The 24,987-nt window shown below is 49.0% G+C and overlaps 1 protein-coding gene across 1 annotated transcript in view; it reads left to right on the top strand.

The window, feature by feature from the left end:
* Positions 1-19,855, top strand: part of Plxna4 (plexin A4) — a 454,827-nt gene extending 434,972 nt beyond the window's left edge. Inside the window, exons 29-32 of the mRNA XM_087901814.1 lie at positions 1,066-1,235; positions 5,214-5,426; positions 10,429-10,579; positions 12,865-19,855. Coding sequence (XP_087757940.1) covers positions 1,066-1,235; positions 5,214-5,426; positions 10,429-10,579; positions 12,865-12,960 — 630 coding nt within the window. The 3' untranslated portion in view covers positions 12,961-19,855. The remainder of the gene's footprint in view (positions 1-1,065; positions 1,236-5,213; positions 5,427-10,428; positions 10,580-12,864) is intronic.
* The last annotated feature ends 5,132 nt before the right edge of the window (positions 19,856-24,987 follow it).

Raw genomic sequence — 24,987 nt, 5'->3', positions numbered from 1 at the left:
CAGTTTAGTCAAACCACAAGCTCCAGGTTCAGCACAAATCCTGTCTCAAAATCTGTGGAGAGAAGCTAGGTGCTAGTGGCGCACACCTTTAATCCCAGCACTTAGGAGGCAGAGGCAGGTGGATCTTTGTGAGTTCGAGGCCAGCCTGATGTACAAGAGCTAGTTCCAGGATAGGCTCCAAAGATACAGAGAAATCCTGCCTTGAAAAAACAAAACAAAACAAAAAATGTGGAGAGGGATTGAGGAAGACTCTTTGAGGTTGCCCTCTGGCTTCCAGATACGTACACACATGTGTACATACACCCATGCACATACATGCCCACACATCACACATACATAATTGCTCACACATTTGCTAAGTGTGTGCCAGCCGCTTCCGTTGCCCTCTGGTCTCAGGCACTGTCATGAGCCTGGGACCCTGCTCAACCTGTCCCTCCGGGCAGATCCAGCAGACATGACCACACAATCAGAAGTTTTATATCCCCACCCTCCTCAACATCTTTTCTCAGCTACAGACACTTGCGACACCTGTTCCCATTCTCTCACTGTTCCAGGGGTGCCATGGACCATCACTAAGGATGGATACTGGGGTTGTAGCCATAGCTTTGCTGATGCCCTTTCTAATTCTGAGACTGGGGATTAGTCCGCGCCTACGGTTCTAGCCTTTCTCTTCAGAGTCTGGGTCCTCGGGTCTCTCTGTGGACCCAGATGGTCATTAACCAGCGTGGGCAGTGGCCAAACAGAGCCAGCAGATTGTGTTTGTCAGCTCTGACCAAGCATGCTCATTAGCATTTTCAAAAAGTGATACAATGTCACTGGCAGAGATGTGCAGCCAAACCCTGTAGCTGGCAGAGGAAGGTGGTTCGGGCTCTGTCATCTGTCTTCTGCCTGTTGTCCGTGCACAGAGGAAAGGCCCAACTGCCAGAGACCTGCAAGGGGGGGGGGGAGGTCTGGTGCACGGTGTCCCCTGGTGTCATGCTAAGCAGGGAGACCAGGCTCTGACCTTGCCTGCCCTGTCCCTAAGGTAGCTTGCTGGGCTAGATCTAAATGTGTCCCCTTCCCCAGGGCACACTGCAGAAGTTTGTGGATGACCTGTTCGAGACCATCTTCAGCACAGCCCACCGTGGCTCGGCCCTGCCCCTAGCCATCAAGTACATGTTCGACTTCCTTGATGAGCAGGCGGACAAGCATGGCATCCATGACCCGCACGTCCGCCACACCTGGAAAAGCAACTGGTGAGTAAAGGGAGAAAGGGCCAGTCTGGAGAGGCAGTGACTTGCCCACCCCGGCGTTCGTCGGGGAGGCGGGGTTTCTGGAGAGGTCCTGGCCACTGCCTTCCTCCGAGCAGCGTCTCCGCCCAACCCTGGTCTTTTCTCTTCTCCATCTTCTCAGTTCTACCTCCTCTCATCTCTCTTTGTACCTTTCTCTCCAGCCAGTTATTCAGTCAGCAAACTATACTAATCCAAGGAGCAAAAGATACCATATGCCCCCATAGCCAGGACACTGCCACATCTAGCTACTTTCTGGATGTGGAAGTTCGCTATGTCCAACAAGGATGTCAGGGTTGCTGTCCTCGGTAAGCTGGCAGACATGGAGATGGGATGAGAGAGACAGTTGTCTGGATATGTGCACAAATACTAGCACAGAGAAGTGCCGGAGTTGGTCAGAGCCACCTAGGAACAGCATTGCATTAAGTCTTGTCAGTAGGGTTTTGGGGTGCATGCAGATGGCCCCTGGATTCCAGTTCCACCCAATAAGCTGATCTCGTCCTTCCCCATGCTCCTTTTCAAAAGCTGCTGAGAATCATTTTGTGTTCCCCGGAGGACACAGGACTGTCTAACTACTGACAACACACCAAGCAGCTCCGCTGCGGTCCTCTTTCTCCTCTGAATGCACAGTATCTTCCCCCACCATCTGTATATAGTGAGGGTTTCATTTGAGGTTGAAGTTACAAGGCCAGGCATCAGTATTCAACACAGGATGCAGGACCTTGAGGAGATGGGGCTCAGTAAATATTGATGAGACGCAGGCAGGGATGCCCTGCTCGAGAGTTTTACCTGTGGCATCCTATAACTGAATCCCTGTCGCCTTTCCAGGCCATTATTCCCCGGCTTTTCCTTCTAAAGGATGTGGCACCTAGTGCTAACTACTGGGATTGCTCATGTTCCAGGGTAGAAGCAGGTACCCTGATGCCCAGCCAGGGGCCCAGACGTGAAAACAGAGGAAGAAGTTAGCCTGGGGAAACAGTGCCATTCTCCCAAGCATGCTGTGGCCTTTCCCTCTTCCACTTGTAGAGGAGCTGGAGCCCAAAAAGAGGCTCAGCCCACGCAACAGAGTCTTTACTGTAGTCCCTAGAATCCGAGCCCCTAGAACCCGGGTTCCATTCTGTGCAGCCACTCTGGTGAGGTGACTTCCTCCTCTCAAATCCTGTCAGTGTGTCTTTCGGGAGACTCTGAGAGGCAGTTCCTGTGAGTCTACATCTCTCTGATGATGAGTCTTTACCCAGTGTTGGTCACCTTCACATGGAACAGGTACTCCACCAAGCCTATCGGTGTTGGCCTGGGAGACATGATTTTGAAAGCCACCCCTAGGTGCCAGCCTCCTTTCTGGGTCATCCCAAGGTCCCAGGTGCTGCACAGAGACATGAACCGGGCAATGGAAAGCTAGGGAATTAAGCGCACTCCACTTGCCGTAGAAAGAACTGTACCAGCTTCATGTTCTCCCTAGAAGGGCATCTCCTGCCCCGGCCTGATTCCCTGGTTCCTTGGTCAAGACACAGTTAGGAATGATCAGTTCTGCCAGTGGACTAGAGTTTATTGTCCCTGCTGAGGGCATTGTCTCTTTACTCCTGACTCAAGGTGTGACTTGCCCGCCTCCTCTACCCCTTCTTCTGCAGTTCCCTGTTAAATAACACTCCCTCTCATTTAGCCAGAGTGGCTGCAATCAGCCTGAGATGAGCATCACCACTGATGTTAATAACATGCTAATATTTCATTAGGCAGGGGCCTCAGTGGTGCTTCTGCTTCCTGTGTGGTACACCTGCCTCCCTACTGACTTGAGAAACAGTGAAAAATGGTTACTACAGCCACGTGGGTTCCCAGGACCTCTGATCTGAGTGGAGCTTAGGGAAGCCCAGGGAGATTGGAGTAGCAGAATTACTGGTAGGGAAACTGGATCTCTGAATATTCAGAGTTCTAAGCCCAGAGCTCATAGCCACATTTTAGTGAGGCTGAGAAGCTAATGTGAGCCTCTGTATGCATGTGCTCCCATTCCATTTACTGTCTACCTTGGATTCCCAGCGGTGAAGCAAATGACAGACACCAAATATTAGCAAACCTCAGTGTACCTGTCCCAACCCTACGTGGCACTCATTGTAAAGACTTAATAAATGCTTATTGATTGACTGGCATCTGTGAATGTCCGGTTGTCCTGTATATACAGCATTTATTGTTTGTATTATACAGACTGGCTGCTGGCAGATAGAATAAGAGCAAAAAAATATCGTACCCGATGCCTTGAAAGAATGTAATTCAAAGATGTTAAGTTCTAAGAGGCAAGCCAAACACGCGCGGGCCTTGTAACTATCACCAACCGTGAGCACAGCCACCAAAACAACAATAAAACATCAGGAAAAGAGGTGGGAGGCAAAGAGGTGGGAGTAAAGAGAGAGAAGAAAGCCATGCCTGCACTGTCCCCTTCTTACTGGCAGCTCAGCTGGCAGGTAGGAGCTACAGAGCTAGAACGGGCACAGCCTAAAGAGGCATTGGGAAGTCCCTTCTCCTCAAGGTCTTCTGTCTAGCAAATGCAGGGACTACAGAATCAGGACACATTGCATAATTTTCTCCTCTTTGTCTCTGTGTGTGGATTCCCTACTTGCAGCCCATCCAAGGAATACACCTATGCAGTGTTTTAAAATAACTCAAACGTGGGCCTGGGGATGTTTGAGCCCTAAGTTTGCTCCCCAACACTACATAAAGCTGTGTGTTGTGGTGCACACATAGAAGAGGCAAAAGGATCCTCGGCTACATGGTAAATTTAAGGACAGCCTGGGCTACATGAGAGCCTGTCTCCAAAAAATGGGGAGATGAGGAACTGGGGAGATGGCTTGGTAAAGTGCTTGGCATGCATGCATGAGGACCCAAGTTCAATCGTCAGCACCCATAGAAGATTATGGTGGTGTCCACTTATAAGTTAGCACTGCAGAGACCGAGGCAATAGGGTTTCCGAAGATTCCTGGCCAGCCAACCTAACCTAGTCAGTGAGCCCCAGGTCAATAAGAGACCCTGTCTCAAAAGAGCAAACTAAAAAATGCAAGGCTATAGGGTGACCTCTGGCCTCCACATGTACAAACACACAGATAGATCCCCCTTCTTCCAACACACACACACACACACAGCAGAAACAGTAAAGAACAAGCTTATCAAGTGTCCCCTCTGAAAAGGCTCTCTGTTCGGGCTGCTCTGGGTAGATTTGGCACCTAGCTCAGTCCAACATCCTCTGCTCTTGACAGGAAGTGTTATTTGTGTACCTTTGACTACATGTGCCTTCCCTACAAACCTGGAATGGAGGATTCCTCAAAGATGGGATGTGTCTCAGCCATTGTATTCCCTGTTGCTAGCATAGCTCTTGGAAGGCAATAGGTACTGACTGGAAGACAGGAGGGGAGGGATGAGACACTATGGGTTAGATAAGGGGTTGGTGATCTGTGGCAGCCTGGTGGTAAAAATTTAAAAAAAAAAATCATTTGATCACATTCACCCTCAGAGCCAGTTCGTTTACCAGGCAGGAAGTGGCCTGTGGCACTAGACAGGAAACAAGGAGGTGACTTCTGCCAGATCATCAATGCAAAACCTAGGTTCCTTGAAGTCCGCCAAAGGCATCAGGCAGATAGGAATAAAGATCCAAATTCTGCTTTAATGCATGCACATGGGTGACTCCTATGCCAAAAGGAAGGTGCAAAATTCCACATCACAACTGGGTATCACAGTCCCTCAAGTTCCTCCAGTGGTCCATCTCTAGATGACACCCCAGCCTTGCTGATTTCCTGTATGCTGAATAGACCCACTTCCTTCCTGTCCCCTTACTTTCCACGGCAGCCACAGATGGATTCTACACTCTATGAAATCTAGCTGCTGTTCCTTCTTGGAATGCTCCACCAGGGTACACCCCACTACCCCATCTCCCCTGACCAGCTGCTTCTTCCCTCCACACAGCCTGCCCCTGCGGTTTTGGGTGAACATGATCAAGAATCCACAGTTCGTGTTTGACATCCACAAGAACAGCATCACGGATGCCTGTCTGTCTGTGGTGGCCCAGACCTTCATGGACTCCTGCTCCACGTCGGAGCACCGGCTGGGCAAGGACTCCCCGTCCAACAAACTGCTCTATGCCAAGGATATTCCCAGCTACAAGAACTGGGTGGAGAGGTGAGTGTTAGTCCATGGAAACCTGAGGGTGCCTGGCTGGAGCGGGCCACAAGCCTGGACCAGGGAGTCTTTCGGCAAGCAGGACAAAGCTTCCAGACTAGTCGCTGTCATAACTGGTCCTGCAGCTGAAACACCCACAGCTCATAGCCTCCACATTGAAGCAAGCACTTGAAGCAAGCACTGGAAACCATGGCAGAACGTACTATGTGACCCACATCTCTATATGGTACAGCATGGATCTTAGTGACTGAAGTGTCTCTTTGGTCCAGAAGAAGATGTGATCCCTGATCTTCCCTCCCTAACCAACACACACACAGACACACAGACACACAGACACACACAGACACACACACACACACACACACACACACACTCATGCATACATCCACACACACCATACACATATATATTACACACACATGCTTAGCATATATACCCTGCATATGCAAAGACCATATGCACATGCATTCACAGTATTGCATGAATGCACAGATACCATGAACACATGTGTGTATACACTGTATATACATGAAATCACAAGTAGATACATATACATACCTCCATGCCATCCATGTCCATTTACATACATACCACACACATAGTACACACACATGCATTCATGGCGTACCTCTTCCTAGTCATCCTTCCACCATCCTTTCTCCAGCCTTCCACCCCGCTTCTGCCTTGCACACCTCATAACGGTAGTAGCGGTGACCTCCTGCAGGCTGTGTACCTTTACTCGCCCTGTTGGGGTTTTGCTTGTGGTTAAATTTGGGCAGAGAGGAAAGCCTCTTGCTTTCTTCAGTACTGTTGACTGCTGCACTGACCTCACTGAGAGAACCCAACAGTGTAGACTCCTGAATCTGGCGTACGATTGGCTATCGTTTCTATTGTATTACCAGTAATCATGAACTCTACTTTTATTTGACTTGGCTTTTCTTTGTTTTGCTGTTGTTTATTTGAAGATTATTTTTTAATTTATTATACCAAGGAATGGTCTTTACCATGAATATCCTGCCCTCTGCCTACATGCACTCCATTACCCTCTGATCTCCCGATTTCCTCAGATTTTAACTGGGACAACATCAAGGCCCTCCCTATCAACACGAGCCTTGCTAATTTATCATCTGTAGATTTTGTTTGTAGAAGAGAAGTAGAGAAGAGCTGCTGTTGGCCCACTAGGGACTGCACCATGATGCGCCACACATTAAATGCCATCGATGACATGCACTGTAACATCAGGAAGGTGACAAATTTTAAACCTTTAAATACACCACATGGATTATGTGCCATACAGCTACCTGTCAGGTCTCACCAAGATCCCTGGCTTTGGTTATAGATGAAAGTAACATTGGCCCTGGTGGCAGCATTAAGGGTAGGCTAGGCAGCTGGTTTTTCATGCTTACATTCACCAAAATGACAGTGGTACATCCATGGGCTCCACATCCATGGGTGTACTGGGAACAGGGGAAAGGTTGCACCTGACCCTTTCCCCTTGTAATTCCCACATCTGAGTGTCCGGCAGGATCCACAAGCTGGAGTTAAGGGGATCAAGGAGCAAGGCATGCTGGGTTTGGAGATATCACTCATCCACATCGGTCATTCACAGAGGCCTCTGAAAGCCTCAGTTTGGGGTCATGACAGCCCGAGGTTGAAGATGGCTTTCATTTCCCGCCCTCTTACCATAACTCTCAGCTGAAGATGCCTTCCAGGTTCTGTCCACCCATCTGGCCCAGACTCGTGCACATGAAAGAATCCAGCTCCCTGAGCTATGATGTGGGGCCCCCAGGGGCTGGCATCCCACCTAAGTTTGGCAAAGCCTAGCAAAGAGAGAGAACTGAGGCCAGGATGGGACCCAGCCTCTCCTTGTCAGAGCAAATGACAGTCAGCCTTCCAGGTTGCCAGGGCTGGCCAGCTCTGGTATAGGAGAGCGGGACTAGCAGATGTTCGGTACCTCTCTGAAGAGGGGGCTCATTTGTAGGTAGAAATCCTGTAAGTTCAAGAGGGGGGTCAAGGCTGACCTTTCTGTTCTTCATGTGCAGTCAGCAGATGAGAGCCCTTGTTTGAAGTTCATTGTCAGGGTTTTATTGCATTCTTAACAATCGATAAGGCATCTCAGCTGAGGTCCCAGCATGAAGGCCAGCTTGGCAGGGGTGGAAAGGAAGCAATTGTATACATGGCAGAGAAGACTCCATGCAGGGTCATGGTCAGGCTTGGGGGTGGGGGCAGCCTGGCTAGCTGTGGGATGGACAGTGCCTTGGAGCAGGTGAAAATATTCGCTAAGCCCTGCAGAGAGGGTGGGACCACTTAGCAGCAGGCAGCCTGAGAATGAGACCAAGATAGAAAGCCAGTGACTGAGTAGCCTGTAGCCACTTGCCTCCACCTGTTCAAAACTTTCCAAAGATAAGGCCATGTAGCTGATTCACCTGGGGACTAGCAGAGGACCCCAGGCATGCCCTGGTCCAGTCCAGCCTCCTCAAGGAAAGAGGAGTGTGATATGAGGCCACCTGGGGGGGGGGGGTTGGGTGGAGATGACACCACACAGCTGATGTCACATCAGGGAGGGCAGGGTGAGAACTGCAAGGCGCATCCCAGCCAGCCAGCATGTCACCCATCACCTTCAGATGAGAAGGTTTCAGTCCAGTCTTATTTTTCCAACTTTCCCCAACCTCTCTCTCTCCTCTCACCCCCCCCCCCCCGCCACACACACACACACATGAATTCTTCCTAAATATTCTTTTTGGGGAAATATATTACTTGAGCACCTGCAGGAGGCAAACTATTGCAAGGGAGAGATGTTGAGCACCTCCTGATTCTGGCCCGGAAATCGTCCTCTCCCTGTGCAAGCATTGATCTCTAGCCTAGGCTGCTATGCTCATCAGGGACCACGAAGGCAGCAGTAGGAGCCTGTACCGTTTGTAAGAAGCCTGACAGCTTCCCACGCAGGTAACAAGGAGCAGCAGGGGCCTTCACTTCTGTTGACAGTTATGTCCTCTCTGTGGGAACCTGCGTTTTCCATCCTACTCAGAGGCTCTGGTTTTTTTTTAAGGATGACAGAGTAGAATTGTCTGGACAAAAAAGCTTGGGCACAGCCACGGTCCAGGAGCGGCTGGCCATAGTCCTGCTTCTCGGGAATAGGATGGCAAAGATAACCTTTCATGGGCAAACCTACCTGGCTTGGTAGTTATGGAATCCATGAGGGCACAGTGGCGCAAATCTCCTCGGCAATGACAAGGTCGGGACCCATCAGTGAAACCTCTGTTCTGCTGCTATAAAATGGAATGTTGGCGTTTATTAGATCCTGATATAGTTTTATTCGTGGCCATGAGTGGAGACACCTCCTGGACCTTTACTGCCTGGAATGTCACTAACTCACCCGAACCCTGTGTATTGGAACACTGATACAGGAGCTTTAGGGTGAAGAATGGCTTGGAAAGATGGTTGTCTTCTGGGGTAAAAGGAACCAAAATGAAGCAGGTCAAGGATGAGAGGACTGTGGGCTTCTGGGGACCAGAAGGGAATGGGAGAGAGCATTGTGAAGGTCAGGAAGGAGTCCAGATGAACCAAGGATAGCACATCTTCCTAATGTCCCCAAGCTGCTTCCTGAAAGGCCTCATCATTCAGCCTGTATCTTACTCTTGCCTAGACTGCTGGTCAAGGACCAATACCCCTTTGCCAGTCACAGCAGGATCCACTCAACAGGCTGTGTGCACTGTGTCTGCTTCAGGGAATGGGTTTCTGAGGCCACAGGTGTTTCCCTCTGCTCCACCCCCTTCCCTGGCCGGAGACCAGATGTCTTCTCCTCACCTCTTTTTCCCTGAAGACACAATGACAATCCCAGAAGACTGTAGCCCAAGGCAGACAGTCATCTCAGCCCTTGCCTTCCTGGGAAGATGTGGGTCACAAATTGAGCTGTCATTTATTGTAGCCTGCAGCTGATGGCTGGAGAAGCCAAGACCATTTCTGACAGCCTGGGCACTGCTGAAGACAGACAGAAGTCAGGGAAATGGCATGGGGGTAGGGCAGGAGCACCCTGTCAGAACAGAAAGAGATATAAGCTGAAAAAGACACGGAGCAGGGCCAGTATGGGGGTCACCTTGTGGAGGAAGCCTTCGAGGGCTCATCTCGATCACAAGTGCTCATAACACCTTGAAGGAGCTTCCCTCCTTAAATACCACATTGGCACCTCACCTGCCTTACCTTGTCCCTTCCTTGGACTCTCTTCTCCCTCCTCCTATTCTAGTTCCTCCTGCTGCTGGCTTCAGCCCTGCAGCCCAGGGTCTTGGTGTAACCTGGGCCAGCAACTGCAATGCCTCTTGACTTGCAAGCGACACCCTGTCTTCGCAGTTGCCTCCTCTCTTTTCCTGCTACCTACAACCCCAAAGCCCATTGTAGAGGGTGAAAAAGTAGCCACGTTAGGGGCGCAGAGACCACTCCCTTCCTCATTAGGAAACTACACAGCTCTCCTCTGGCAGGGGACTTGGAGGTCTGGTGCATAAAATGTCAAATTGCAGAAATTAAAAATGTAAATGCTGGCATCTAATTAACCAGTTGACAGCAGCGCACAGCTGCAAGTGACAGTGACTGATTGCCTTCTGCCAGCCTCTCTCTCCCAGCAACCTCCGCCCCCCCTCCTCTCTCTCCTAACCCCCAGAGAGCACAGGCCATCAGGGAGGAGCAACTGTTCAGAGGAACTCTCCATCCCTGCTGGCGAGGCACAAGGCAAGCTAGGGCTCTGGGCCAGGAGCAGGGAACAGAGTAGACGCTCTGGGCAGAAGCCCTCTGACTCTTGGTTCTTCTCTAGTCCTCCCGTGTCCTTCCCTCTGTGCCTCCTATGTCAGAGCTGCCAAGGGCTCTCCCTGGTTGTGACACTGAAGCCCAGATGGGATGCTACTATGCTTCCCGGGTGGTCACAGAATTGGCTCTCACTGCTTGGAGCTCCAGTGTCTCCTCAGATGCTCTGTATAGATTCCAGTTCCTCTCTGTTTCCCGCCCCTCACAGATATTACTCAGACATTGGGAAGATGCCAGCGATCAGTGACCAGGACATGAATGCATACCTGGCCGAGCAGTCGCGGATGCACATGAATGAATTCAACACGATGAGCGCGCTCTCCGAGATCTTCTCGTACGTGGGCAAATACAGTGAAGAGGTAAGCTTTGCCCTGCCCTGCCAGGGCCTGTAGAGGCAGAGATGTGGGCCATGTCTGAATACTTCATGTACAAAAACAGCTTCACGGATGCCCCCCCCCCAATACCTCTATTAGGGAAATTCTACCAGCCAGACCTAGGACAGCATTGTGGGACAGAAATGGGCACTGAGGATGATCCAATACTTTTATCTGCATCAACTCCTACTCTCAGATATAGAAGTCTGTTTCTTTTATTCCTCTCTACCCTTGCCCTGGGACTGAATCCAAGGCCTCCCACATGCTAGGCAAGAGTTCTACCACTTTTTGAGATAGTCTCCATAAACTGACCAGGCTAGTCTTGAGTTCGTTTGGCACCCCCAGGCTTCAGCCAGGCCTTGAACTTGCCTCCTGCCTCAGTCTTCCAGAGTTTCTAGGAATATAGCATGCCCCACCAGCCCTAGCTTGTTCTTTCTCCATCAATGCCTTCAAATTCTTTTCATTTTCCCCTCTGATCTAATTCTCTTGGAGCAAGGATTTCATCGCCCTTATTGATGACATTGTGTATTATGGCATCCTGTGGAGTAGAACAGACCAGAGCAGAATAGAAACGGAATGGAATAGGATGGAGTCCAATGGAAGAGGGTGGAACAGAAGAGTAGAGTGGAATGGATGGGCAGAATAGAAAGGAATGGGAGTGAACAAAACCAGAATAGGATAGGGGTGGAAAGCATGCATTTTTCATGGTTGTACCTGGGTAATGGTCACTACAGATTCTGCCTTCATTCTGGTTAACATAAAGGCGCTTTGGGAGTTGCTTAGCCACACAGACACAGACTTACATGGTTTGGGATCTAGAATCCCTGCCTCCAAGCACACAAATAGCAGCCTTCTTAGAACAGAAGGTAATACCAAGAGCTGAAGCCAGTGCCTAGGCTCTCTTATTCCTTACAGCCTTGTCACCCAAAGAAGTTCAAGAACCCTGTTAATAGACCCCAGCAGGTCCAGAGCCCAGTGTGGGCCATGAACAATATATTATATGACCCTAATATTAACAGAAAGTGGTGATGACCCTCTTAGGGGAGGGATCGCTGTCACCAGTCTCCAGACCAGTTATGGTCCAGGGCAAAGTGTTCCTGTTTATGTCAGTCAACGAATAAGGATGTGTCTCCTGCTTTGTCTTGGAAAGGACCATCCCTTCACCTACTAGAACACTTGTCTACTTTTAGTATTATAGTAGTACAGGACAATTCCTGGCCATCTCAGTAGGCAACTCTTGCATGATGTCCCCAATTAAATATGCATTAATTAGTCATAAAATCTGCAGCCCACAGAGCCTCCAGGCCGCCTTAGCCACCATTCTTTGTTCTTCAACCCTCATCCCTGCCCTTCAGACCAGAGAACATCCCACCCCGCTCGTCCGGTGCCCTCTGTCGAGCAGGCATTGTGCCTAAGGTGTTCATATTTGTGACCTGCCCTTATCCCCTGAACCCAAAACAAACAAACAAACAAACAAAGCAGGGGAGGACTCGAGAGAAGCCTCATGATGCGTCAGAAAGACCATGTTTCACTTCAGGTCACCATGCTGGCAACAGGCAGAGCCATGACTCAATCTGGCTTGTCTTGAGTCTCTGGGAAATCCTAGAAACCTTTCCACAAACACCACAGTCACCCATCATGGTCCTCTATCAATCACCTGGCCGCGGAAATGGGTTCGGGAGACCTGAGCCACTATGTGCCAATTATAGACTAAGGATGGAAAGCGTATTCAACTTACAGCCTTATTCGTTTAGGGATATTTGGCTTTTAACAGACAAAGTTAGATCAACTGGCTTTCTAAATGTGCATATCTGGGCTTCAAGGAGCCACCGAGGAAGCTCTTCCTCATATTGGAAGGAAAGGTGGGACTTGTTAGTATCAGAAAAGCATATTCTGGCCCCCAGCACCCCACTTTTGGTTGCTATGGAACCCCCCAGATGTCATTGAGACTGTAGGTGACAGTGGCTTCTCTGTATAGGTGTCCTCAGCGAAGCTTCTCCTCTTGCCAGCTGTCTCTCACAGACAATGGAACGCACACATTATCCCGATATGAGGGAGGATGGGTTGGTGTCCTGCGCTGCCGGTGATGTGGGTGCCCAGATGCCTCCCACCTCTCCCTGCCTGTGTGGCTCAGGCTGCTAGCTTACACAGCACTGGCAGTAGCAGCAGGTGCACTAATGCCCTGGCAACATCCATGCTGTCGTTGTGTACCCTAGAAATGCGGATACACACATCCAGACTAGTAACCTTTCCTTTTGATCTTTCCACAGATCCTTGGACCCCTGGACCATGATGATCAGTGCGGGAAGCAGAAACTGGCTTACAAACTAGAACAAGTCATAACCCTCATGAGCTTAGACAGCTGAGAACTGTCCTTCCAGGGCCATCCTGGAGGGAGGGACACACCAAGCCGTGCCTCAGTCTAGATATCATCTTTACCAAGTGCAAGTTCCGACAGGCATCAGCAGCAACCCCCCGAGCAGCGCCGTCTCTCCTTTCGTTTCTCTCCTTCTTCTGTCTCTCCCTCTTTCCGGAGTCCCACCTCTTTTAGTTGCTCTGCCAGTGTGGTTGGATCACGTCACTGATCCCTCAGTCAGTCCAGGGATGGCCAGGCCCATGGTGAGAGTCCAGACCAGAAGATGTCAAAGAAGCTCTCCCTCCCGGCTGCTCCTGGCCCCATGCATCAGCAGCAGGGCACAAATAAGGATGAGGAGCTGAGGGTGGAGAACTTTCCTATGCTGCTACTTCACCTTCTGCGCTGAGAATCCCCACTGTGGTCCAGAACCTGGCTTCGGGAAGCAACTGTGAACTCAGTATTATCTGAAGTAGGAGGCATCACTCGGATCACCCCGTCCGCACACTCAACAAGAGGCCAGGCAGTGGCCTGGGTGCTTTGTAACTGTGGGGAAAAGGCCTTGCCTCCTGCAGATGTTGGAGTAGGGACCAGTGGAAGTTTAAGGATGCTCTCTCAGGGGCCACTGCCTACCTGTTTAATGTCCAGCAGCCTTCCATCCCCTTCCAATATCCTTGGAGGCCTTCCAAGTATCCATCCAGACCTTTCTCCCCTTCCTAAGAAAAGTCAGACAGGGAAAGCTAACAGTTACATTCCACCATGGAGTGTACATGCTCCTACATCATCTAATCTGGTTCCTAATAGCAGAAATGTAACATGGAAAGAGAGAGAGAGAGAGGGAGAGAAGACGGAAGAGAGTATCATCTATGCCAGAAGCAACATTGATTGTTCTCTATTCACAAGTTCAAATGCATCCTGACAATAGTCAGGGGTCCATTGCCAGAGCCTCATGTGTTGTCTAGAGAAGGCATCTCCATGCCCCTTTGTCACCATTGTCAAAGCTCATAGTGAAATGCAGAGTACATCTAGGAGATTCTACCTCCGGCCGTCTCCAAGGCTCCATCCCCACTGTCGTTGAGAATGCCATAGAAGGCCTGGGCAGACAGCCCAGCCCCTGTCCCTCCTGCAGAATCTGGTGCCATTGCTATGCAGATGACTTTGTCACTGGACAGTCCAGACCTCTGTGGGAATTGTCTCATCAACATATCAGCTGTCTCTTCAGTGGCTCTTCGTCCTCATCTCTTCTGACGTCATCACTGGAGGAAACATACTTCAGCACAGCCTCTCCAAGACAAAGCAAGATGCCAGCCAGCCAGCCTCAGACACCAGCTTGTGCTTGGAAGGGACTGGAGAGCCAAGTGAGGGACCTGGTTGGATACAGCATGCCACGAACCACGACCTTGGCATTTATCTTTCCGTTGTATTTTTCCATCTATGGATATGCCATTTTGTGTTAGCCAGTCAAGCAAACGTATGCTCAGAAATGTAACACATGGTTATGACAAAGAAGTGGTCTCCTAGTGGGTCTCCTAGTGGGACTTGGGGACCTACAATCTTGAAGGGATCTTAGATAGTAAATGGTCCAGTCTCTATCATAAGCACGAATCTCTTTTGGCAGCTTGGGCTTATTGTCCACCACTCATGGAGACAAGAGAGGCATTGGAGAAGGTGGTGTTAATAGTGTTCTACATTCTTGCCTTCCTTCATGCTCCATGCATAATGTCATTTCTTCCCATCACACAAAAGGAGTCTCACATGGAGAAGGAGCTATATCATGTCAAGCCAAGTCCATGTGATATCCTGCAACCTTTAAGGACATGAGCCCCTTTGTGTATGAGAAAGCAAGGTTGAGGGAGGCGCTTAAGAATCTGCAGGAAGCGTGGGAAGGCTTTTTTTGTCCCGTGGTGGAGGATGCTGAGATGGTCTCCTTCTCTGACCCCTGGCCCATCTGTCCACCACTCAGGGTCAGTGTAACACCGAGTGTTAATGTCTGTGGCAAGAGCATTCTTCTGTCCATAGGAAATCAGGATGTCACCTGCCTGTCAAAGGCTGAACTTTGGCAACCCAGAGCAGGAGGCACTGTGTGGTTTTGCTGTGGAGAAAATGGCAAAGACATACCAATGTAGCAAACAGGAAGAGAAGCCCAGGGAAAAGTGCATTGGAAGCGGGGGAGGGGGATGAAAAGAGAAAACAAAAACAAACAAACCAACCAACCCACCAGAGGTTTTGGCAAATCAAGTGCCAGGTGGAGGCATGTGGAATTCTATCGCTGATTATTGGTTTCCCTCCGTGAAGCCAAGGGACCTGGCGGGCTTTGGGGTGCATGTGGGAGCAGCTGAGGGTGCACCTCAGCTGAGAAGGGATTTTTTTGCACATATGAAAGGTTGGGGAGGACAGAGACGTGAATATATTTAACACAGGTTTGCCGGATGGAAGCTGTGTGTGTGTGTGTGACTAGGTGCATGGGTGAGTGTGCTTTGATTTTTAAGTTTTGCACAGTTTGAGAAAAATGAGCAAGCAGCCAGAAGAGACTGTTACCATGGCTTTGCTGATGCTTTTTTTCCTCTGGATTATTTTACTGTTGTTATTATTATTTTGTCGGTACAGAATTTTTTTTTTCCTTGCTTTTGTTAACAAGCAAAACTTCAAATGCCTCAGAGACACACACTTATCAGGAAGAAAGAGGCACGGACAGCCTCACTTGCATTTCCTGGGTCTCCTCATTTCTCTTGAGGGGGGCTTTCGGCAGATTATTTTACTTTAATTGGCAATGTGGGTTCTTTCTGGCACTTCATAGGCGTTCCCTGTGGCCTGCTTGAGGACTCAGAAGTCAAGCCAATCTTACCTGTAAAAAGCTTTCCTTTTGCTGTTTGTTTATTTGTTTTCCATTTGTTTTTGTTGCAAGTGTGATACATTTAAAATCAAGGCTAGTTAACATTGTCCAAATCCCGTCAAATCCTCCCAGATACTCCTTCCCAACACCCCCTTGGGATTCTCTAGTTGCCTTTAGCAGCTAGAGAACTCCCAAAAAAATGAAGGCAGAGAAACTAGGACTTGTGACAGAGCAGTGCCTAGCCTTCTGCCCAGAGTTCACTTGTGGGGTGTTGCGGATCTGTTGAAGGTGGAACCTATACTTATCTCTTGGAGTTTGTTCAGAGGGTAGGTGTGAGGGAACAGGTATTCTCTCCCACCTCCGGTTCACCTCACCCCTGCATCCTCCTGCTCCTGACCCCACTGGTCAAAATGGTACTGATCACACATCCCGAATAACTGACCAGGTGAGGATTTCAATCTTGAAGGGAGAAGATTAATAGGGAGTAGGAGAAACCTGGGAAGGGTATCTGCAGGCTGGTTACTTCTCTGTGGCATATGTCTCTCTAGGTGTGGGCGTGGTCTGGTCATGTCTTCATCCTTCCCTGTAAGGAGACACCGTAATGTTTCTTAGTGCCATGAAGTTGTTAGCTTTTGTGTCAGTAACTTCCTCAGGAAAATACTTTCTTGCCTTCTTCTTTCAATACAGTTTTAACCTTGGGGACAGAGAATAAACACAGAACACCCTCCACCCCGACCAAGGTACTTTGCAACCCTGTGCAACATGGTATGACCAGAGCCAGCCCCCGGAGCCTCCATGTTGGGAGTCCACAGCCCTGGAGTGAGCTCAGGATGGGTGCCTGAGTGGGGACACATCTGGAAAGAGAAATGCTTTTAACGAATCCCACAGCTCAAAGGCAGTGTATCCAGGATGATTTGAAAGAAGCAGGAGTTGCTAACAGAGTCTTTCTGTGCTTGCAGGTTCAGGCCCTGCTTCCACCGACTTAATGTTAATCTAATAATGCCCAACATATCCAACACCCTAACATTCCATCCTATACCGATGGAACCACCCCACACCGATCCACCCACCCCAGTATGCATGTCTGACTCCTGAGTGTGCCCTACTCTGGCAGCTAGCTTCCTCCCTGTTCTTCTTCGCCCCTCCCTGAGGCCAAGCACTAATTCCGATACAGGAGTTATTCAGTTCATTAGGAGTGAGTGCAGTCCCTCCCTAGCTTTGGCTGTGTCCCCTGACTGATAGGGTCCCCTCTCCTCTAGCCAATACCCTGCGGGTCCTTCACTAGAGGAACCACGTGCGATGGCATCCCAAATGATCTCTAAGATGAAAGGCCCTGTCACACTTTCTGGGACCTTGGGTGTTGCTACTGTGGTCCATCCTGGCCTAAGCACCTCTCATTTTGACATAAATAAGAGAACCTCCTTTCTATCTTTGACCCTAGCACTCTCTGCCTTTAGCTTCACCAGACAGCAAGCAAATGCTTCATCTTAAGAAAGGCCAATGCTCCTGTAATCAGGAATAAATTTTCCCCTCTTCTCACAGAGAGCCCAGAAGCCAGGAGATGACAGACACGGAGAGCTACTCGGCAGGTGGGGGAGACTCAGAGGTACCCAGCTTATGTCCCTTCCAAGGGCAGCACTGAGTGACAGTTCCAGCAAGCTCCTAAAGGGAGCTTGGTGTTCAGGGGCATTTCTGTGAGTGAACCGAGGTGACCCTGTCCAGGTAGCTAGCTGTCCTGGCTCTTCACTGGCCTTTCCTCCATGTTCCTCACCCACATCCAGGGCCTCCACACATCCTTTCAAGACAGGGGGACCCTGACTATATAGCCCTTCCCTTTGGAAAAAAAAGATGTGGGATCTTTGATTGGGGCTTTGTAGTTCATTAGCGCTTTTTTTTTGCCACTCATCTTAAGAACTTGAAAGTAATGAGGGAGCCTGACTGTGGATGTTAACTGACTAAGAGGAAGAGTTAAGCAGAATATTAAATTCTTCCAGTGACTTCTAAGCAGATGAGGCGGTCTTAAAGGTGAGCGTGAGAACTGCCCCTCCACTAGTGAAGAAAAGTGTTCAGAAATTCCTCCGTGTGAGCTGTGAACATGGCCAGGAGAAGCACCCTCATGGCTGCTAAGACCCTCACCCTTCCCCTGCCCACTCCTCCCGTCTCCAGCAGGCTCACCCCAGGGCATCCTGCATGGAACCAACTCAAGCTTCATTCTTATAAGTGAGTGGTTGAGGTACCATTCCAGATGATGGCAAAAGGCCAACTCCCCCAAAGAGCCTGGGACCTTGTAAGCGTCTCCTGATGCTCTGAGTGGGGCCACACCTTTCCTCCCATTTAGAAAGCAATCACTGCGGGGAATGGTTTCAATATTAGGAGAGACTTTCTGTTTTACTACAAATCATTGTTCTTCAGTAATAGTGCTTTTTATTAGATGGAGCATCCAAGTTAAAAAAAAATATTTAAGACTTTCGGTTGTAAAGGCAGAGCGTCTTCATTGGCGTCCTGTTGGAATCCCTTGAGTAGACTGACGGCTATCAGAAAGCTGCGCAGAACAAACAGTTCCCGAGGAGTGAAGAAAACGTCCTGTTCTAGCTCCTAGAAGAGATGGTGAGGGCTCTAAGTGGTGGGGTCTTTGGTTGGGGAGTCTCACACCCCTCCTCTCTCTTCCCTCCTCCCTCCTCCTGGGCTCCTATCTAGTCCTGGCTCTCTGGGCTGTCTCTGGAATTGATGAATCCTTTATATTGTTTGCTTGGCTTCCTTTAAACTGCACTGAAGCTCAGTTGGGGGGGGAACCATGCTCCCCCTCCCCAATAACACAAAAGCAAGTGGACAGTCATTCAGGCAGTTTCTGACTCTCTGCCCATTTCTTTTGTTGGTATCTTTAAACTTGAGACTCAAGCACATGTTGGAAGGGCTCCCTTGTGAGAGTAGAGTTCAGAACAGCAGAGGGCACAGTTCAACAGCACCCCCAAAGACACTCTGAAACAGAGAACACTTCAGCAAGCAGGACTGAGGAAGGTTCCTGTGCAGAGATCAGTTCCATTGGAGCAAGAGGCGAAGATGGGCTATGTGTCCTCATTTAACCTCCCGTCCCTTCCCTGGCATCTTGTCAGCTTGAGGGCTTAGGAAACCTTCTATTCTTTAAAATGAAAAGCTAGTTTACCTCAAAGAATCTTGTTTCCATTTGGAAACCAATGCATGGCCTGAGAATGGATGATCCTCCCCACCTCCCTCCCGGCCTGGGCCTGGTGTCCTTGGGGCATGTGATCCTAGCTTAGTCCTGGGTTGGCTGCCCTGAGAAGGAACCAGGTCCCCAGGCCTAAACTGGGAAGGAAGGACTGGATGCAGCCTTCCTCCCCACTTAGCCTGTAGGAAACAGCCTCTTCCAGCAGGGTCCTGTGGAGTTACCATAGCAACCAGCACCTCCAGGTACCACAAAAGACAATGACTCCAAGAACTGAGACATGGGAGAGAGCAGGGGTTCTGGCCTGGTCCGAGTACCCAGAATTAAGCCCCAGATGCTAGGAGGCCACAGAAGGAGAAGAAATAGAAATGGATGCACGATTGGGTTTAGCAACTGCAGGGGCCGAGTGAGGCTGAGCAAGAGGCCACTGAAAGCAGCGGGACAGATCACTTCTGTTCTCCTCACCACTTGCCCCTTTCCGGCGTGCCCCACTTCTGTTCCAAAACGCTCACCTTGAATACTGACCCTTCGGAAGAAGAAAGCAAAATGTATCTTTAGACAACAGTGTTACCCTGAACCTCAAGGACAGGTGGATGGGGTCTCTGAAAAAAAGAAAAAAAGGGTCTTCTGGTTTTGATTTTTAAAGAAGAGTATCCTAGTAAGATTTAAAAAAATAAAAAAAGATTTAAAAAGTTTTTAAAAGAAAACCTATGCTATTTAAATTGGAGCCCAGTTGTAACTTGGTAAAGGCAAGCTTCTGTACCTTTGTTATAATTAATTGTATACCTGTGTATGTAAATATAAGGCATTCCTATTTTGCAGTTCAGAACAAAAAAAACTATTTGTAATATAGAATAAAGTTTATTAAAAAATAATAAAAATGCAGTTTGAGATTTGGGGTCTTTATGTGACTATGTGGGTAAGGTGGGCCACAAGTAAGCAGTGCCCTCCTACATGATGGCACATGGCAGCTCCTCTCTCCCGACACATGAAATCCACTCATGTAAGAGTAGTCCTTCTACCTAAGACTTACTTCTCACTGAAGGCAACCTCGTGGGGGAATTTCCTCTGCATGTTTGGGAGAGTAAGTTCACTCCCATGATGCTGACAATGCTTTGTCAGGGACCTCAATCTCGGAATCCATCTTCTCACGGCCTTCAGCCCTCACGCCGAAGTCACTTTGCGAAAGGAAGCGAGTCTTGCTATTCTGCTCTTACCCTTCCTGGCAAGCCACACTCTAATATCTCCAGATGTAAGGCAGGGTCCCTGCTGGCCAGTGTAGACTTACTCACTGGGGTGATGGCCTTGGCCATAGTAAGTGGTGAGGCTACCTAGCCTTGGGAAGGGGCTGGGAGGGAGCAGCCACGGGTGTGCCTATGGCTTGACATCTTAGCCTTTCACCTCCAGGGAGTTGGACTGGAACACCACAGAACTACTAAAAAGGAAGATGAAAGAGGTTGGGGGCAGCAACCTCTAGCAGACACAGACAGCCAGGACAAGCAAGTGACACAGACGGACCTCAGCAGTGACTTTGTGAGCAGAAGGAGACACGTCTGTGGCCTCCAGTCCCGGGAGTCAGTTGCTCAGACTCAGCCAGGAAAGCAGCTAGTGTCAGCAAGGATGCTCTATTAGTTAGCACGGAGGCTGTGTAGGAGCATCTAGATTGATGCTCCACTCCAGCCTAGTCCCGCAACATCCCTGGCAGACTTTACCAGTGTAATCTCAAGTTTCACCAGACCCCACCACCACGACCTTGAGCAGCCAGACACTTCTTAGTACCTTCGATTTCTTATTCACAAAGTGAGGATTGTTCTAACTGTGCCATGAAGCCCCAGAAAGGCTTTTGAGTTGGGTTTAGGTAACTGATTGAAAAGAGATCGGATGTTCTGCAAAAGGCCACGCAAACACACGTGGTTTTATTAGTCATGAAAACAGCCCTGTACAAACACAAGTGGGTCAATCCTAGAGCCCCAGTGACATTTAGAGCTGCCTTAGTTCCCCACTGGAAAACAAAATAAAGCAACAAAACAGTAAATATCTCACACCTTGTGAGCAAATACTATCGTTAAACTGGGACTCGTAAAGGTGGCGGCCATCCCTCAGTTGAATTTACCTTGCCTTAGCTAGGTGACTCACTCAAGGAGATACTCAGTCAACTGTGGATGAATTTAAGGATGGAAAAAGCTGTCAAAGTACACAGAAGCAATCAGCAACTGAATTGGTCACGGAACTGTCTTCCCACCGCTAGCACGGGGATCATCATTTTCCTCAATGGACCACACATCTCATAAATACTTTACCTTTAGGATGAAAACCTCAGCTGGGCATTGCCTTCTACAGGTAGAGAACAAGTATAATCAAATTAGCAGAGTTGCTCCTGGCCTAGCAGAGGGAATGGAGGCCTGGGAGGGTCCTTTTAGCACCTGGCACCTCCTCTAAACCCACCTGACTTCTGTTCGAGTGAAGCACCTTCCTTGAATATAGAGGCAGAAACTGTGGGGCTGCTGAGAGAACCCTCTAGAACTAGGGACGCATGTGTGATTCTGGAGTCCTTCCTAGGGACAATTGAAAGTTTATGTGTCTGTAACATAGTTTCCACCTTCCCTCTCTGGGTGAGAAATACAATGTCCCACTCCGATAAAGTGCATCTGGCCCACAACTTGCTTCCAGCCAGTGAAATACGAGAGCCGAATGGGATCAGCACCTGCAGTGCTCCAGGGAGCAGCCTGCTCCAGCCACCCGGACAAAGAGCCACCAGGGGATCCTGGTAGAGATCCAGATTGACGTAAAACTAAATCTTTGCTTCTCTGTGCCACTAGGATGTGCGAGTTCTGGCTCCTGAGGCAAAACAAAGCCCACCCAACCGCTGCTGGGAATAAGATTTACTCTGAGCAGAGCAACTGATGAAATTAGCGCTTTGGCCTAAAGAGAACAGAGAACAATTCTTTTGATCAAACTGCTCCACCAATCCCTAGATTTTTAGATTTTAGGATGTTAAAATTAGATTTTAGCATTCTCTTGGGTTTTGTTTTTTTTTTTTTTGCATCTCTTTTGGGTTTCTCTCTCTCCCTTCCCTCTTCTCTCCTTCCTTCTCTTTCCCTTCCCCTCCTTCCTCTCTCCTTTCTCCTCTCCTCTCCTCCCTACCCACTTCTTTCTTTGGCAGGCTCTCACTACTTTGTTCAGGCTGGCCTCAAGCTCATTACCTTCCTGCCTCTGCCTCCCGAGTGCTGAGATTTCCAGTACTTGGTCTACGTCGACTAAAAATCTAACATTGACTATTTGCTTGTGAGCCGAGTCCGTTTTTTAATGTTCCCAGTTTTCCTGAACTGGGCCCGGAACAGAGTTGGACTGAAAGGAGAACACTAAGAGAATGAAGGAGTGGCGGGAGACGACTGGCCAGGGAGACATTAGGTTTATCAGGAAAGGATGAATACAGCCAGGGTTGCAAAAATAACCTAGGTTTCCAGGTATTTTGATCCTGATCCTCAATTGGAAGTGCGGAAGCAGATGGCTCGGTCTCACTCAGGGACAGAGACCTTACTGTGACTCCCTGTCTGAGCACTTCAGGAGCCATGGCGTAACTGTCACGTCCAAGAATCACACCAAGCACAGACAGTCACTCAAGTGGCACAGAAATAATATCAAGAAACCCCAGCCACAAGATACATATCTCTTAGAGAGGAAAGACCTCAAGTTTTGGGGGAACATGCAGTTTGCCAGAGAGCACAAGAGCGAGCTTAGGAAGATACAGGCAAGCAATGCCAAGGTCAAGAGTCCCAAGGCTAGTAAGTCCTCGCCTCATCAAACTCAAGGAAGTAGAGGCCAAGGTCCAAAAGGGTGGCGACCACATGCTCTGTCACCTCACCCACTCCAAGCCTATGAACCAAGTTCATGCTCACATGGCCACAGATCTGTGTGCTATCCAAAGACAGAGGCCCAGGCGGGCTTCTCTGGGTCAGACTAAGATGCCATCAGAGGCTCCCAAAGGTGCCCAGGCCTCTGGGAAGGTCACAGAAAAGGCTGGACGTGTGGACAAGTGTGCCAATGTGACTCCCCTGCCCTCAGCGGCCTTCTGAAGGTGGTTAGTATCCTGAAACTGAATGCATCTCAACACGGTAGTTGCCTCTCCTGGCTCTTGCTGAAAGTGTGTCTCCTAAAGAGAGGCTGCCTGGTTCTAGGAAAGGCCTGATGGTCCTCCTAAGACACCAGGGAGGCAGAATGCACCCTTATTCCCTGACTCATCCTGGGCATGTGCTGATAAGGATCTCCCCACCCATGCCTCATAGGAGCCGTGGCCTGGGATGCTCTCTAATCATTCCCATTACACAAACCCAAACTCCGCTAGGTCACTAGGAAGGTGCACTCAGCCAGGAACACATCTTCCAGCCCAGGGCACACCCTGTTTCCTCAAACCGAAAAAAACCTCAGCTATCCCCGAACAGGCGGTCCTGACTGCTGCATTGTGTTTTTCATTCCTTTCCCCACGAGCAATGCAAACTTGTCACTGCTGACACCACAAAGCTACGTTTGCAGCCCACCCATGCATGGACTACTACCTTCAGGATAAATTCCTGATTCCTCTTCGTCCCCTGATCATACATACTGGGTAAAGACTACAACTACGGCCTGGCTCAAATATACGCTGGACTGACCAGATCTTTCTAGAACAAGTTCCTAACAACCTGTAACCCCGATTGTTTTGTCTTTCAAGATGAGAACAATGGCTTCTTTCTCATAGGATTATTGCAAGTGAGGTAATGATTAGAGTGCTGAACATAGGTCCTGCTACTTTGTAACTTCATGGCAGGTGTCAGCTTCTTCTGCTCTGGAGAACACACTCCTGAAGAAGAACCTTGCATGCTTGCCCTCTAGCCCCAGGTCACACGGTAGCACTTGGCATAGAGTAGTTGCCCTGAAAACGTGCTTTAAAAGGCCAGATAAAGTTAAGCAGCAGTAAAAATTTCCAACAGTATAATCTTGATCTTGCAATATAAGTATATACCAGCTTCTCAGAGGACTTTGGAAATCATAACTTAAGATTACAAGATACCTGAGTTCCCAAACCAGCACTGGATACAAGGGCTTGTGTGCAGGTGGTCCCGAGGAAGGGAAGTGGGAAATAGAGAAGTAAAGACAAACCCATTCCAAGTGCCCCCCTATTATAGGCAGCAGGGATACCACTCCCCTGGATCTGTAAATACTGTAGAATGCCCCCTGGGGTGGCTCTCATTCCTAACTGCCTAAAGACTGCCCAGTGGCTATTTATTCATCCCTACCTATAAGTGAGCATGTTGGAATGGCTAAGTGGCTTCCCCAGGGACTTCATCAATTGAAGCCAAAGGACGGAAGGGAGATACAGCTTCCTTAAAGCAGATGTTGCCAGACTACAGATGAATGTCAGCAGGTTGGTGTGGGGACAGCTGGGACAGAAAGGTAGTTTGATGGGCTATGAGGTGGAACACAGGGTGTCTGCAACATGAGATAGAATCCTTTAAGCCCCTTAACTGAATCTATAAAAGCAAATATTAGAGTCACTTAAATGCGATTTTTCTGGTAAGAGTCTCCAAATTTTTTCTGCCTTTCCATTTTTCCACTGTTCCTTTTGTTCTCAATTCTTTATTGGTTCTTTAAAAACTTTGTATAGCAGATTTTGATCATATTCATCCTCCTTCTGCAACTTACCCCCCTCTTCCCAACCCTCCCAACTCTGTGCCCTCCTTTATTGACCCCAGCAATCCAGCTTATGCCGCCATGTCTTGGATGTCTGGCCATCCACAGACATGTGGCTGAGCCACAGGCAGGATACCTTGAAGAAATCCCCCATTCTCCCAGTACCTTTCAGTTGCCAATAGTTCCTGAGGTATAGGTGGAACTCCATGCCTAACCTTCCCTCTCCGTGTTGGAATTATATCTGACTTCAAGCTTTGTGTCTTTTTTCATTATTTCTATCTCCACCTATAGCCATTGGATTTTTTTCTTCATTTCCATAATGGGCTAAGGATTTTTTAAAAGAAAAAAAATAA

The sequence above is a fragment of the Myodes glareolus genome, chromosome 25 (assembly GCF_982192425.1).
Source record: "Myodes glareolus chromosome 25, mMyoGla1.1, whole genome shotgun sequence".
Lineage (NCBI taxonomy): Eukaryota > Metazoa > Chordata > Mammalia > Rodentia > Cricetidae > Myodes > Myodes glareolus.
Note: the sequence above shows the minus strand (reverse complement) of the source record. Positions and strands in the feature narration are given on the sequence as shown.